Source organism: Balaenoptera musculus, chromosome 11, assembly GCF_009873245.2.
Source record: "Balaenoptera musculus isolate JJ_BM4_2016_0621 chromosome 11, mBalMus1.pri.v3, whole genome shotgun sequence".
Classification (NCBI taxonomy): Eukaryota; Metazoa; Chordata; class Mammalia; order Artiodactyla; family Balaenopteridae; genus Balaenoptera; species Balaenoptera musculus.
In genome coordinates this window covers 39928204-39944937 of record NC_045795.1, presented here as the reverse complement: position 1 = coordinate 39944937, position 16734 = coordinate 39928204, and the positions used below count along the sequence as shown (strand labels likewise).

At 43.9% G+C, this 16734-nt stretch overlaps 1 protein-coding gene across 1 annotated transcript in view; it reads right to left on the bottom strand.

The window, feature by feature from the left end:
• NUDT3 (nudix hydrolase 3) overlaps nucleotides 1-10728 on the bottom strand; it is a 126198-nt gene extending 115470 nt beyond the window's left edge. Inside the window, exon 1 of the mRNA XM_036867842.1 lies at nucleotides 10327-10728. Within this exon, the coding sequence (XP_036723737.1) occupies nucleotides 10327-10425 (99 nt within the window). The 5' untranslated portion in view covers nucleotides 10426-10728. The remainder of the gene's footprint in view (nucleotides 1-10326) is intronic.
• Between the last annotated feature and the right edge of the window lie 6006 nt (nucleotides 10729-16734).

Sequence of the window (16734 nt, the reverse complement as noted above, 5' to 3'; positions counted from 1 at the left end):
TTGAGTTACTAATTTTCCATTCTAAAAGGAGTTAAAAAGCATCCTACACTGCTTAGCAATTTTTTAAAGTATATTTGGACAAAGCACACAAAAACCACGCTCTTACCCTGCCTCAGATACGTAACCAAAAGTGGACTGTTTCTGGGAATCTGGTTACACTAAGACAGCAGCAGCAGAACAACACAATTTAAAAAATAAGAGGGCTTCCCTGGCGGCGCAGTGGTTGAGAATCTGCCTGCCGATGCGGGGGACACGGGTTCGAGCCCTGGTCTGGGAAGATCCCACGTGCCGCGGAGCAACTGGGCCCGTGAGCCACGATTGCTGAGCCTGCGCGTCTGGAGCCTGTGCTCCGCAACAAGAGAGGCCGCGATAGTGAGAGGCCCGCGCACCGCGGTGAGGAGTGGCTCCCACTTGCCGCAACTGGGGAGAGCCCTCGCACAGAAACGAAGACCCAACACAGCCATAAATAAATAAATAAATAAATAAAATAAAGTAAAATAAAAAATAAATAAATAACTAAGATGTAAGGGCTTCCCTGGTGGCGCAGTGGTTAAGAATCCGCCTGCCAATGCAGGGGACACGGGTTTGAGCCCTGGTCTGGGAAGATCCCACATGCCGCGGAGCAACTAAGCCCATGCGCCACAACTACTGAGCCTGCGCTCTAGAGCCAGTGAGCCACAACTACTGAAGCCTGCACACCTACAGCCCGTGCTCCGCAACAAAGAGTAGCCCCCGCTCTCTGCAACTAGAGAAAGCCCGCGTGCAACAACGAAGACCCAACACAGCCAAAAAATAATAATAATAAACAAAAATATAAATTAAAAAATAAAATAAAATAAATAAATGATGAGATGTCAAAAAAAAGAGGAAAAAACCCACTTATGTTTGCTTTGCAATACTTTCGGTGCTTACATTTGAATATGGGTGTATCATTCAGTAATTTGTTTTTATTTCAAATTAAATCGGGAGGTTACACTGTGATGACCTTTTTCTGTCAAGTCCTCCCATACCCAGCTCTGGGTTGGCACTTTGTGGGGAGTGTTAGGAAGAGAGAGAAAAGAAGTTTAAGGCATGGTCTGTGAGAAGGAAAAAAATCCAGTTTTCTTCCTTCTTGAGTAGGGAAAAACCTAGTTCTTCCCTGCTGTGTGTTTCTTCCCTGGGAGTCTCCTTTACTACTCACACAGAATGCTTGACTTCTGGGACTTCCTTGGTGGCACAGAGGTTAAGAATCCGCCTGCCAATGCAGGGCACACGGGTTTGAGCCCTAGCCCGGGAAGAACCCACATGCTGCGGAGCAACCAAGCCCATGCGCCACAACTACTGAGCCTGTGCTCTAGAGCCCACGAGCCAGAACTACTGAGCCCGCTCGCCTAGAGCCCGTGCTCCGCAACAAGAGAAGCCACCGCAATGAGAAGCCCGTGCACCACAGTGAAGAGTAGCCCCCGCGCGCAGCAACTAAAGAAAGCCCGCGCGCAGCAACAAAGACCCAACACAGACAAAAAAAAAAAAAAAAAAGAATGCTTGACTTCTAAGACTTCTGATTACCAAATGTGTGTGGGGTTTTCCACACCAAGCAAGTCTCTGCAACACCAGCTGGGTGTCCTACAATTTAACTCAATTTTGTCACTATCTACCCGGAGAAAGTGTCTACCTGAAGATCCCACAGATTAAGGGCTCAGTCCTACAGGACTGTCCCTCTTCCCCTTCAGATGCCAGTCACAAGCCCAGGTGCTTCTGACCAACCACCTATAGATCGGCAGTTCCAACCACCCCCCTCCTTGGGTTCCATTAATTTGCCAGAGCGGTTCACAGAACTCAGGGAAACACTTGCTTACCTTTACCAGTTTATTAAAGGATATAGATGAACAGCCAGATGAAGAGATACATACTGTGAGGTCAGGAAGGATCCTGAAGTGCAGGAGCTTCTGTTCCCATGGAGTTTGGGTACACCACCCTCCCAGTGTGGATGTGTTTGCCCACTGGAAGTTCACCGAACCCCACAGAGGCTTCATTACACAGGCATGATCAATCACTAACTCCATTTTCAGCTTATCTCCCTTCTCAAGAGAATGGGGGGCAGGGCTGAAAATTCCAAGCTTCTAATCATAGCTTGGTCTTTCCAGTGACCAGTCCTCATCCAGGAGCCATCCAGGTGCCCACCCAGAGTTGCCTCGTCAGAACAAACGACACTCCTATCACCCAGGAAATTACAAGAGTTTCAGGAGCCCTGTGTCAGGAACAGAGGTCAAAGACCAATACTAGAATAAGGGACACTCCTAGAGTTCTTGTCACTTAGGAAATTACAAGGGTTTTAGGAGCTCTATGCCAGGAACCGGGGACAGAGATCAATATATATTTTCTATTATCTCACAGCCTGTCTCAAGAGGAGCTGAAAAGCCACAATTCCACTCAGAATTCTACCTGCTCCCCATTCCACAGCTAGGTACAAAGGCACATGGCTAAAGTGAACAGCATCATATCATATTTAGGCTCATACATTACCTTGAGAAGGAAGGTACTATGCCTTAATCAACTCTGAGTAGTCTAAACAATGAGAGTTCAGAAATCAGCAAACCCAGTCTGACTCGGACGACTGCTGAGCTGCTTTTCAGTAGCTTGAAGGCAAGTAGCTTCCCCGTAACACACACAGCCCACTGCCAACACATCCCCAGCCTCGCAAGAACTGAACCTACACACGCGCGCACACACACAACCACTCCATTCCCAGCAGTTCGCCACTCTAAAAGAATCCCTGGCACTTAAGGTAACCAAACCCTCAATAAAACTAGGTAAGTGTTGAAAAGTCATACATACTCGAGTGGCCTGGGTTCAAATACATTTCTAGGAAAAACTGGCAAGCCTTTGTTCTATTAAACAAAAAACGTCCTCCAACCTTTTATTAGCAATGCACTGCAGTACTAACTTTTATAAGCTAACTACCTGACTTGTGTGCAACAGCCTGCTACACACACACACACACACACACACACACAACCTCTGAAAGAATTGAGGGTGAGAAACGGGGTGGCTAGAGAAGACGGGTGGGAAGATTTACCTTTCACTCCATATCCTTTGTATCTTTTGAATTTTGTAGTGTGTGCATATATATTACCTATTCAAGATAGTCTTTCTGAGTAAACTACCCTAAAAAGAGTGTAAAGAAACTTTAGGGTCTCTACTTCGGGTCCTTTCAGACTTATCTCTTGAAAAGATTACAGTACTTTATTTTATCTCCACCTGGACATTACTTAAATACAGCTTTTTCTCATAAACTCTTTTACCATCCTATTCATTTTACACCTCATATTCAAAGGAAAGAAGGTGGTTTCACGGGATGTTACTGGTTTGTTTGCTGGCTGGCTTTGCAGGACGGGGTAAAGGAGAGCCAGGAAAACTGGAAAGGTGACAAGGCCCCACAGGATCTGGTTCCCTCCCACCTCTCTAACATCTCCAGCTATACTGGCTGGCTTCCAGTTTTTCCTCCTTCCCAAGCTCATTCTCCACTTGGGGCCTCTGTAATTGCTCTTCCCTCTACCTTGCCTTTCAGGGACCAACCAATCAAAATCTGCCAATTCCCCCCCACCCCAATCTCAGTCACATCCTACACTTACTTTCTGCTCAGCACCCACCACTGCCTAAAATCATCAAGTTCACTGATATTTTTGCTCATTTACTGTCTCCTGGCATTTATATCAGATGCTTCACAAAAGCAATGACTTCCATTCCGCCTTGTTCATCACTGTGTCCCCAGAACAGTGTCCAACCTGGAAGTAGGCACTCAATAAAAGTCTGTAGAACAAATGAGTAAACGAATGCATGAATATAAGAATAAACACTTTTCCTTATTCAAAGGGTGAGGAAGCAAAGGCTTCAAGAAGGCTGGGAAAAACATTGTGAACACTCGAGCACCCATGTTACTTTAAGGCAGAAATTCTCAAACTGGATTCAAGAAGTTTTCTTGGGTGTTGAGAGGATTTTACTCAGAAACTCAGGTGCATATGTTTTATTACTAAATTTTAAGTTTGAACTTTATTTCCAAATTCAATTCTTTATTCTTCTTTTAACCACATAACATCTTATCTTTTTTGCCTATGATGGTTTCTTTGTTCTGTTTCCCGTTAACCACCATCAATCAAATGCTTTAGACTCAGCACCCATAAACTTTACATTGTGTTTCTTTTACTCTGACCTACGTAAACAACAAAGCAATAATGACAGGAAAATTTTATGAGCATCCCTAGCAACCTTCATCTTCAATTTAATTACTTTAATATTTACTAAACTTTAGAATCCAGATTTGACATACACTGTTGACTCTGAACCACTACCAACAAGTCATTAAAACAGTATCTACTACTTGACTGTAGTCTGTTGGTGCATTTATTTACTTATTAATAAAAGGTTCCAGGCTATGAGCAAAATGAAAATCCTTTTCCCTCAGGTACTGCACCACTAGGGTTGGGGATCAGTACATTATATCAATTAGCCAACACAAATCCTGTGAGATGGCACAGACTCTCAAGTTCAGCATCTGAAAGAAATCCTAAATGTCCTATGATGGGACAATCCAATAAGATTCTGAAAGTATTTACAACCAAATACACACATACTTTCGATGGGCTGATACTCAAGATTATCAGACACCCTGTCACTAAGACTGGAAATAAGAAAAGAACTGGGAGACTTCTCTGAAACCTATATACCAACACATTATTGGGAGACACTAGCATTCAGTATATTTTGGTTATTTTCAGTTCCTCCACTAGACTGCAAGCTTCCTGAAAGTAGGGACTATGTGTTCATTCATTCATTCACACAGTCAACAAATAATATTGAGCATCTACTACTGTTCTAAGCACTGAGGACACAGAAGTGAATAAAACACACAAAAGAGATAAAAATTCCTATCCTCAGGGACTAGCTTGCATTCACCTGAGAGGAAACAGGCAATATATAGATGAATACATAGTATGTCTTGATGGTGACATGTGCTGCCAAGAAAAAAAGCATAAGAGATGCACAATGGACTGGTGTTATCTTATACACGGTGATCATTAAAGACCTGTCTGATAAGGTGAAAATTAAACAAAGACCTCAAGTGAAGGAGCGAGCCATGCAGATAATATGGGGGAGAAACAGCACAGAAGCCAGTGGGCTGGAAGAGATGGATGAGTAAGAGGGAGAGTGGTGAGAGATGAGGTCAGAGCTATGGCAGGGGACCAGACCATCCAGAGTGCTGAAGATCATGGTTAAGACTTTGGATTTACTGAGACAGAACACCACTAGAGCAGAGGAGTGACATGACCTGACTTCTGTGTCAGAAGAATCACTCCACCAGCTGTAGTAGTGAAGACTAGAGGGGTAAGGGCAGAAGGAGGGAGACAAGTTAGGAAGATAAAGCAATAATCCAGGCAAGAGGCAATAATGGGTTAGGCTAAAATAGTACAGTGGAGGGACTTCCCTGGCAGTTCAGTGGTTAGGACACCACGCTTCCACTGCAGGCGGCACGGGTTCCATCCCTGGTTGGGGAACTAAGACCCCGGAAGGCGTGCAGCCAAATAAGAAAAAAGTGTGCTGAAGGAATGAATAAACAAATGCATTCTTGAACAAGAGCCCTTCCTTTTTGTACTATTTTATGAAAAAGAATATAGACTGCTTCACACCCAGTATATACATAACACTCTGTTTATTGAGAAATGAGAATCACCCAAAAGCAAAAGATTAGAGCAAGGAGGGGAAAAGAAGAATGAAGATTGCAGTACAATTTCAGACCAGAATTCACATCTTGGGAAGTAGGTAGAAAAGGAGGTAATGGGAAAAACATCTGACTAACCCGTATTTATTAGGCAGACACAAGGGAAAGGGGTGTGTGTGTGTGTGTGTGTGCGCGTGCGCACGCACGCACACAATGCCTCAGAAAAGGTTAAAGAAATGAGGATCAGAAATGTCCAGTCAGATGACTGGATCCATGCACACATGGTGATCCTAGAGCAATGTAATACTGTACACGACCAAGATATGCTGAAAAATGACTCCCCAACCAGCCTGGGATCCACTAGAAGCCCTTCATCATGGTTTTCGCCCCTGGGATTGCCACCTGAGCCTTACTCCCCACTCTTGAGCCCGGGGGAAGGTATAGTCGGCAGGGACGCCCTTCCACCTGCTCCTCTGGGGCATTTTTTTTTTTTTTTTACTCCTGGGGCATTTTTACTGACACTCAGGCCACCAGAGACTCCACTCACTGAGGATCTTCAGCATCAATCATCTTCTCATCCAACCTAGTGAGCTCAAGGATCTGAGAAAATGAGAACCAGGAGCCCCATGAGATGCAGGGCTCCTGATGGAAAAGCTCAACAAGCAAAACTAAGACCTTTAAGGACAGTTTTGTCCTTTCCTTTTAAAAACAGTTTTAATGCACAGGGAAATCTGAGATGATCCTATCAGTACTCACTTTTCTCCCTCAGTAAACACAGACCCCTTAGGAGCAACTTCAACTTTCCCAGGCACTGTGATGCCATCCAATGTATAGTCAGTATCACCAGCCCTTCTAAGAGTACTGCACATTGCTATATACTCCAACTGTCTAAAATGCGTGTGTTACACTCCCCTACTCCCAGTCCAGGGAGGGCACACAGAGTACAAGCAATCCCACCCCTAGTATCTCTCACTTTCTGTAAGCACGGAGGCTCCAAAGAAGGAAAGGAATGGGGGAAGAGGGAAAATTTCACCGGAAGTGCTTTAGGAAGGCCCAAGGTGAATAACATGACAAAGATGAATGTCATATCACCCAACTTAGTTTCTACAAAGAAAAAAAAACCTGGTACTTCCCTCGTGGCACAGTGGTTAAGACTCCGCACTCCCAATGCAGGGGGCCCGGGTTCGATTCCTGGTCCAGGAACTAGATCCCACATGCATGCCATGACTAAGAATTCACATGCCACAACTAAGGAGCCCACCTGCCGCAACTAAGACCCGACGCAACCAAATAAATAAATAAATATTTTAAAAAAAAAGAAAAACCTGAAAACATTCATGAAGTTATCTATGTGCAGAGTCCTTCTAGACTTTTAACACTCCCTCCCTCTCCATCTTTTTCAGTATACTAATCCATATTAATTGAGCAGCAGTTTTTTTTAGTGACTTGAAATTATTCCAAAGCATTTGAAATACTTTTCACAAAACCATTCCAAAGCATTTGAAATACTTCTCACAAAACCATTCTTTTTGAACTCAAATTTCACCAGCTGACGTCATATTTAATTACACTGCATAACTACAATAACAAGTACAACGAACATAAACAGATATAGGGATAAATATAACTGACTCTTTGTAAGCACATGATTGGCTGGGAGGCCACATGCTCCGGGGCCTGTCAGGCCCAGCAGCTCACAGAGTAAAAGCAAGTGTTCCGGGCACCAAGTGGTTAAAACAGAGGTTGGGCAAGAGATTGTCCACAGTACATCAGGTTCAAAGCACTGTAAGAAATGTTAGTTATCAGAATTGCCCCAACCTAAAGATATTAATTTATCAAAATGTGTCACCATAATTAGTAAAACGTCTAAGGAGGGGGATTTTCCTGCTGTTGATGCTTGCTTATCAACAGTAAAAGCAGCCAGAGGTTTAAAGGAAAGGGAACTCATTTTCATCATGTTGTTTAGTCTGTCCCACTAGCCTCTAAGCTCCCTCACTGTCTGTCTCCTTTTAACTGTATCACAGAACCTGACACTTGGTGAGTGCTCAAAAAACTTGCTCAGTAAACTTGCTGGATATGTTCACACACCCTAACCTGGATCAGTATTTCAGCTGCTATCACTGCTGGCCTATAAATAAAATTTTCTGGGGCTGGAAAAATGGAATGTTAGAAGGTTTGACTCATGGTCTGTTATCTGCTAATACTTTCCATCTCTTTTTCTTTACATTGTAAGTAGGTTTCCTGACATTGGTTAACTAAATTTATAAATCAGGGTCCTATTCATACTTACATTATTGTTGTATTAATGCTAATAGTATTCTGTAACCTATTCTATCTTGATTAAAGCCATTAGTGCTCATTAAAAAATAAAATTGGGTTGAATGTCCTATTGAGTTTGAATTTCACATTCCCACAAGTGTGGCAGTTAATACTTCCAGTTTCTAGCACTACTACTGAGAACACAAAAGTTCTCCGGGAACTAACAAATTACTTCCCTTCCAACACAATTATATAATCTGAGAATTGAATGGCACCCTAGAGATTATTTTGTGGTCCAAAATCCCTCCCAATTAAGAGTTCCAATCGATAACTACTCAACTTTTGGGGGCAGGGAGGGATGTAAATCTTTAAATCCCACATTACAGAATGCTGCACCTATACAGCATTCTGTATAGGAACACACAAAACAGCCTATACAATAGGCTCTTAACACATATTTGCTTAACTGAACAAATCTAAAATAGGTCCATTTCATTATTTTCTTATTCTTCCTAGGCTTTAGCTGTAACATCTACTGAATCTGAATGAAAGATCTGCATCAATCTTCTGCTCATTAACCAATGTTCAAAAAGAAATTCAGTAAACTCCATGATCAGTCAAATGTTTTAACACTGATGCTGCTTGTACCAGTACATAATAAAACTTTAACAGAAAATGGAAAATCAAGTCTTCATTACTTTGCTTATGATCTATAAAGGGTTTCCAACTTATCCAAAATACTCACATGTTCTCAATTTCTAGTATGATTTTTTTAAACAAAGTCTTGCATCATTCATACAAGTAAATTATACACCCTTTTACTTATAATTGGGGTGCTCACAGATTTAACCATAGTGTTATAGTAAGACATGTTATTATGCTAATTAGTTTTCCCTCCAGTTAACAGCCTGTCATCTCATCTGATTTCCCATAATATGATATGACAATGAAGAGAACAAAGCCTCTGGAGCAGTAAACATCGCCAATAATTTTACTTTACTCAAGCATATATTCCAAAACAAGTACATAATTTACAGCAAGGCCCTGCTTACCAGGCTATTACAATGCATCTGTTTTGAAGACTTTTACAATATATTCTAGGACACAAGTATACATTTCCAAATGCAGTTTCCTACTGTTTTGCTGAAAGGGAACACACAAAATCTCTCAACAGCACAATTACAGCGCTTTTAACTTTTTTTTTTTTCAGGCAATAAATTCGCACTTCCTCCTAAATATCTTTGGACAGCAACTTCTGGCAACCCATCTGTGTCTTTCATCACAACTTCTTTTCATAACTAACGGGTCAAGTTCTTTTCTCCCCATTTCAACACGATGTACTGTACTTGCAGTCCTGCCACGATATCCCACTGCTGAATGCCGGAATACAGCATATTGAATTTCACTGTCCTTTATTGTTTCCAGTTTAACTGCCATTTTACCACCATACACACGAGAGAAACGCGTTCCCACAGGCATCTTATGAATTTCCAAAGCAGCTATTCTGTGAGGATTTACAAAACATTTGCCTTCTCTGAATTCCCTTTATCACCACAGAAACGGCTTTGAGGAGCTGAGATTTTTTTAAGTACCCTATGCAAAAAGAAACTGATTCTAAGCATTTCTATTTTGCAAGCAAATTTAATCCTAAAGGCCTTCCTATAGGGCAGTGGAGGAATGTCAGGGCAAAGATCTTAAATACCGCTTTTGGCCTTCCCAATTAAAATGAAAAATTTTCAACACACAAAGATTATCTAATCAAATGTCCTTTCTTCTCAGGCTACACCCTAAGGGCTACCCAGAGCAGTGTAAAATAAACAACTGGCTTTGGCTTTTGCACAACGCCCTCAATCTTCCTAAGACTCCCCCACTCCGGCTCACAGACGCACATAATCCCTCGGCAAACCCCCAACCTGCCAATGAAGTGGACTCTTTCTCTGCCACAAAGGGCCGGCCCGCGCCTCGTGCACGGAGGCCTCTACACACATGTGCTGGGCTGACAAGTGCGGAGCTGCCCTTTCTGGATCCAAAGCTGCAGGCCTGGACCGAAAGCCATACGCTCTTCCCACCCACTGCCTTCTACCCGCCGCCACTCTCCCCAGTGACAGGCGGCCCGCTCCGAAGTGCCCCAGCCGCCCGCCCGGCCCATGCCGTATGGCCACGCTCAGACACACTTCCCCTCCGCCCACCGTCCTCTTTCCTTCCTCCTCTTCCTCGCCTCAGGAAATTCCGTCGGAACTTCATTGGGGCCGAGCGGAGCGGCCCAACCCGGGGCCCGGGCAAACCCTCTCCAGCCGCCGCGCCCCCCGCGCCTCGGCCCGAGGCGGCCACCGACCCCGGGGACCCCAGGCCCGCCCGGCCCGGCGCCTCACCTCCTCCTCACTCTCGCTACGGAAACATAGGCACGCGGCCCGCTTCTTGTAGCCGTCGCCGTCATAGGTGCGGGTCTGGTTCGACTTGAGCTTCATCATCCTCCGGGCCCGAGTTGGGGTGAGGTGCGGGTCGCGGGAGTCGAGGGTAGGGAGTCCGCTCCGGACGGCCGCGCGCGCACGCGCGCCCCCGGCTCGGCCAAGGGAAGCAGGGAAGAGGTGCCGCTTCACCGCTACAGGGCTCCGCCGCTGGCCCGCCGCGGCCGCCTCATTCCCCCCGGCCCAGGCCCCGCGCCGTCGCCGCCGTCACGGCTGCCGTAGCCGCTGCCGCCACGGCCGCCGCCCCCCCTGCCGCCGCCACCCCGGACGACGACTGCGTCGCCATCTTGGGCGCGCTGCGTCAGCGGCGTAAAGCCGCGCCGGCCTGCCGGACGGCCGCGCGCTCGCAGCGCAGGCCGCGTTCGGGAATCGCGCCCTCCCATTCCGCGCGGTGTAAACGAGTGTCTGGAATGAGAGGGCCGCGCGACTGGAGGTGGCCGCTACGCCAATAGCTTAGGGGTGGGGACGGTGAGGCGCGCTGGGAGACAGCCGGGGGAAAAGGGATGCGGGCGCATGGCCGCCCAGCTCCGCTGAGGAGGAGGAAGCGAGGATTTGCCCAGGGTCACGGCGCCCGGGCTTTGGCTTTGCCCATCCATCTGGGAGCGGGTGAGGGGGAAGGTCTAGAGGTAAAGGTGGGATGCAGTTAAACGCAACGGAGAGTGCAACCTGAGATGCCTGGATTAAGCACTGCAGGGAAACAGGGCGGGGGGTGGTGCATTGACATCCAGAAGCTCTGGACGTCTTATGGACTGGGGCATGTAGTACATTGAAAGAACAGATGTTTATCCTGCATTCCTTTATTTGTGCAAAAAAGCAAATGCTTCCTCTTTAGATATACAGGAGGGCCAGAAAAGAGTGAGAGAGAGAGTGTGTGTGTGTGTGTACGTGTGTGTATGTGTACACACAATGCAAATCATAAGGCATCATCATTTTGGGCAGTAAAGGAGGAGGATATATTGTGGTGTCAAACAGATTCTCCAGGGAAGGATATACAGCCAGATGCCCTCCAGCAAGGAAAAGGGAGTATGACTTGTGAAAGTTCTCAGCAGCCCAGACCAAACCTAGTACCATGCAGATGCCCTGGACGTGCTGAAAATCATGTGCAGGATTTGTCTGTGAATTGCTTATTACCCTTTTTTGAATTTGCTTATATTTAGCATAGTCAAAAAAGATCAGGATTTGAAACCAAACAAACCTAGGTTGGAATCTCATTTACATAATTTATTTACCCCTGTAAAATAGAGATAATAAACTCATTTGGCACCTGGCACATAGTACTCACTCGATACATTGTAACTACAGGCATACCTCAATTTATTGTGCTTTGCTTTGTTTTTTACAAATTGAAGGTCTGTGGCAACCCTGCACTGAGCAACTTTTATCCAACTGCAATTTTTCCAACAGTATTTGCTCACTTCTTGTCTCTGTGTCACATTTTGGAAATTCTTGAAATATTTCAAACTTTTTCATTATCCTATGAGCAGTGATCTTTGAAGTTACTACCACAACTTGCTGAAGGCTCAGAAGATGGTTAGCATTTTCTAGTAATGAAGTATTTTAAAATTAAGATATATACTTTTTTTTAGACATAATGCTATCGCACACTTAATAGATTACAGTATAGTATAAACATATGCCATAGGAAACCAAAAATTCCTGTGACCTGCTTTATTGCAATATTTGCTTTATTGCATGGTCTGGAACTGAACCAGCAATATCTTCAAGGTATGCCTGTAATGTTATTGATATTTCACTAAGCCCTTGACACATAAGATATGGAATTTCAGTTAGTTTTAGTCAATCTTCATGTGACAGAATTCCCAAAATCTTGGTCATTTTGCTTGTCTTTCTAGCCTTCTCCTCTGCCATATGTCTCTAATTTAAAAAAAAGAAAGATAAAGCCAAAAGTTCTGATTGTAGAAATACTGTAACATGCCCACTGTCAAAAATTTGAAAAAAACATAGTATTTTTATTTTATTTTATTTATTTTTGGCTGCATTGGGTTTCTGTTACTGCACGCGGGCTTTCTCTGGTTGCACGTGGGCTTTCTCTAGTTGCGGCAAGCAGGGGCTACTCTTGGTTGCAGTGTTCAGGCTTCTCATTGCGGTGGCTTCTCTTGTTGCGGAGCACGGGCTCTAGGTGCGCAGGCTTCAATAGTTGTGGCTCACGGGATCTAGAGCGCAGGCTCAGTAGTTGTGGCGCACAGGCTTAGTTGCTCCGTGGCATGTGGGATCTTCCCGGACCAGGGATCAAACTCATGTCCCCTGAATTGGCAGGCGGATTCTTAACCACTGCACCACCAGGGAAGTCCCCATAGTATTTTTTTAATTAAAAAAAACTAACTTATGGGGGGGGATGTGAGGGGAATGACACTTGACTTAAAAAAAAAAAACCTAAATTATGGATATCTTTGAGCACATTCTGTAGAGATTTGTATCCTGCTTTTTTTCTGGTCTTTTCCATGTCATTAAGGGTTTTTTTTAAAAATACTATTTCTAATTACTACCCAGTAGTCCATCATAGGGATGAACCATCAATTTTACCATTTCCCTCTTGTTAGATGCTTAGGTTGTATCCTCTGTTTCATTAGAACAGCAACGAACATCCCTGTACGTAAATTCTTGTCTCTGACTCAGATAGTTCCTCAAGATAATTTCCCAGAGGCGGATAAGGGGAGTAGGAACACACTTATGGCTCTTGCTGCTTTTCGTCAAAGGCTTCCCAGAAAAGTTGTATGAGTACAATTACACCAGTGGCTAGACAGCTACACCATACCGTCTGTCACTTTCATAAGGTAGAGAGCAGAATTGCAAATGGCATTCCAGGTTTCAGCATACCAGAGTAAAGATAATAAGCAAGTTAAATTGTCACATCTTTGAAGACAGGCACTGTGTCTCATTTACCTGGATACCTCCACCTCCTAGCACAGGGCTTTGTTCAAAATAAGAGCTCAGTAAATGTTGATTGACTAGATGGATGGAGGTTTTCTGTTGGTTTCTAATTCCTTCTCCACCTTTTGTGGGCCTCTTTAGTTGCAAGAACTCACTAGATCGCTCCCAGATCCCTTGCCTTAATAGTAATAATTACTTTTTCTTCATTCAGGAAACATTAACCAGGACTTCCCTGGTGGTGCAGTGGTTAAGAATCCTCCTGCCAATGCAGGGGACACAGGTTCAAGCCCTGGTCCAGGAAGGTTCCACATGCCGCGGAGCAACTAAGCCTGTGTGCCACAACTACTGAGCCCTCACGCCACAACTACTGAAGCCTGTGCACCAGAGTCCGTGCTCTGCAACAAGAGAAGCCATTGCAATGAGAAGCTCACGCACCGCAATGAAGACCCAATGCAGCCAAAAATAAAATAAATTAAAATAAATTAATTTTTTTAAAAAAAGGAAACATTAACCAAAGAATTGCACCCTTTCCTGGAAGATAATGGGTAAATACTAGATTTAAATTCATAAAATAATTGTACTTATTAACATTATTCCAGTTAAATTCTTCTCTGAAAGTCCTATAAGAAAAAATTAATATGTAAAATGTTGCCTGTTTCCCTATGACCATAGTAAAGAGTAAGGTAACTCTTCAGGTGCCTAAGCCAGAAAGCTGGGAGTCAATATATCTCCTACCTTCCATCCCATTGATAAACTCCAATGCTTCTGCCTTCTGGACATCCTCAACCCCTTCCCTCTTTGCCCTCTGCCATTACTTCATTAGGACTCTCCCTCTTGCTTAAACAGTGTTCTTCTTGGCTCCCATCCAGCCCTGTTCAACCCCATTCACCCACTGCAGCAAGAGGAATCCTTCCCAAATGAAGATCTGATTAAGTCATGGCCTTGATTAAACACCTACATTTGCAAGCCGCGCAGTGCGGCCAAAAAATAAACAAATAAAATAAGAAAATGAAAGTCTATTTTGGGGAATTCCTTGGTGGTCCAGTGGTTAGGATTCCATGCTTCCACTGCAGGGGACACGGGTTCTATCCCTGGTCGGGGAACTAAGATCCCTCAAGCCATGTGGCAAGGCCAAAAACAAACAAACAAAAAAAGAAACACCTACAGTTGCTCCTCAGTGATTTGAAGAAGATAAAATCCAAATTCTACCAGGAAACACAAGACCCTGCAAGAGCTGGCCCCTGCCAACCTTACTCAATAGTCTAGTCATTCTGAACTACCTGTGGTTTCTTTTTTTTTTTTTGAACTAACTATGGTTTCTTGAACCTCCAGACAGCCTTGCAAGTCTTTGAACATGCTTCCTTGCTGTCTGGAGGACTCGTCTTCCAAGACCCTCACACATTCCATTGTCCCTCCACTCCCACCCAGAGACCAAATTATATTTATTTATATTCTTCAGAATGCAAGTTAAAAGCCCTCCTAACTGCCTTTATGCTTCCTACTGGCCTCGGTTTTTCCTGCTTTGTTACACTATTTGTCACATACTGTTGTCATTGTTTTCTTGCCAATCTCATATTTCAACTTTCTTGAAGGCAGGGTCTGTGTCTCACTTATCATTGCTTATCTTGCTCAGCAGTTATCCCAGGACCTGACACAGACACATCTCAAAAAAAAAAAAAATTTGTTAATGGAAAAACAGCTGTTGCCCTTCTAGAACCTGACCTTTAGTAGAGAGCTCAATCACTTGCCCAGTATGGAATGAGACTCACCTGTCTATAGGAATATCCTCTATGACACACCTAAAATCAGTCTTCTGAATGAAGATCACACAGCATTCTCCTGATTACACATTTTGGAGATCATCTGTAGCAACTTTTTAGAGCCAATCCTGGATGAAATGGCAAATAAAACACAGAAAACTGGTTTTCACAGGTTCCTTACTCCACCCTGCTCCCTTAACATGCCTCTCACTCTTCCTGCCTCCCAGGACTACCTTGTCCATCCCATTAAGTCCCCCAGGAGCACCTTCTGCTTCTGATCTTTGCTTTTGTATTTGTTACCTTTTGCTCCCCAAAACATAGTAGCTTAACACATGAATCATTTCTAATTTTTCATGGTTTCTATGGGGTAAGACTCCTGGAGTGGCTTGGCTGAGTGGTTCTGGGGTGGTGTCTCTCATAAGGTTGCAGTCAGATGTTGGCTGGGGCTGCAGTCATCTGAAGGCGTGACTGGAGTAGGAGGATCCACTTCTTATTGGAAGTCCACATTTCTGTGTGGACTTCTCCATGGGGCTGCTTGAGCATCCTCATGCCATGGTGGCTGGATTCCTCCCAAAAAGAACAGTACAATATCCCAAGACTGAACTGCAATGCCTTCTATGACCTAGCCTTGAAAGTCACACTTTATCGGTTCCATAGCTTTCTACTGATCACGTAAGTCAGCCTGACTTAATGTGGGAGGGGGTTACACAAAGGCACGAATAGCAGGATGCAAGGATCATTGGAGGCCATATGAGAAGCTACCTACCACACCTTTCATAAAAGTTGCCTGACCTGTGATTCATTCATTCATTGCCCATATGTCCTAGACAGTATACTTAACAGAGGGAAAGGAGATAATTCTTGAGAAGTGGCTACACTTCCTTAGGTGATAATGGGTGGTAATAGATTTAAATCAAATAAATTAATCCTAACAAATATGTCATTCTACTAAAAATGTTCAATTTTCCAAAAGTCCTGTAGGGTAAAGCTCTAATAAATATATTTCAAGTTCCACAGCAGGCCTGAGGGTAAATTTTTTAATAGAGCTAGGGAATCAAACATGCTTACTCATCCCTTCCATGGGGCTAGTCACAAGTTTTGGCCCATTACCTCAATGTGGTTCTAGCCCTTCTCACCTGACGAGGATTTTTTTCCTGTCTGCTTCAGAAATGGAATACCATCAGAGATAGAGACATTTCAAGAAATCCTAACAATTGGGACTTTCCTGGTGGTCCAGTGGTTAAGACTCTGCCCTTCCACTGCAGGGGGCACGGGTTCAATCCCTGGTCAGGGAAGTAAGATCCCTCATGTCACAGGGCAAGTAAGCCTGCACGCCACAACTACAGAGCCCTTGCACCGCAACTGGAGAGGAGCCCACATGCTGCAACAGAAGATCCTGCATGACGCAACTAAGACCCGACGCAGCCAAAAGTAAATAAATAAATAAATAAATAAATAAATATTTTTTAAAAATTAGCATCAAAAAAACCCCCCCAAAACCAGACATCATCAAAATTTAAAACTTCTTCTTGTCAAAGGACATAATTAAGAAAATTAATAGACAAGACATCATATATAAAAAACAAATGACTGGTATCCAAGATGTATTTTTATATTTACAGAAATCAACAATAAAACAAAAAACACCCCAATTTTAAAA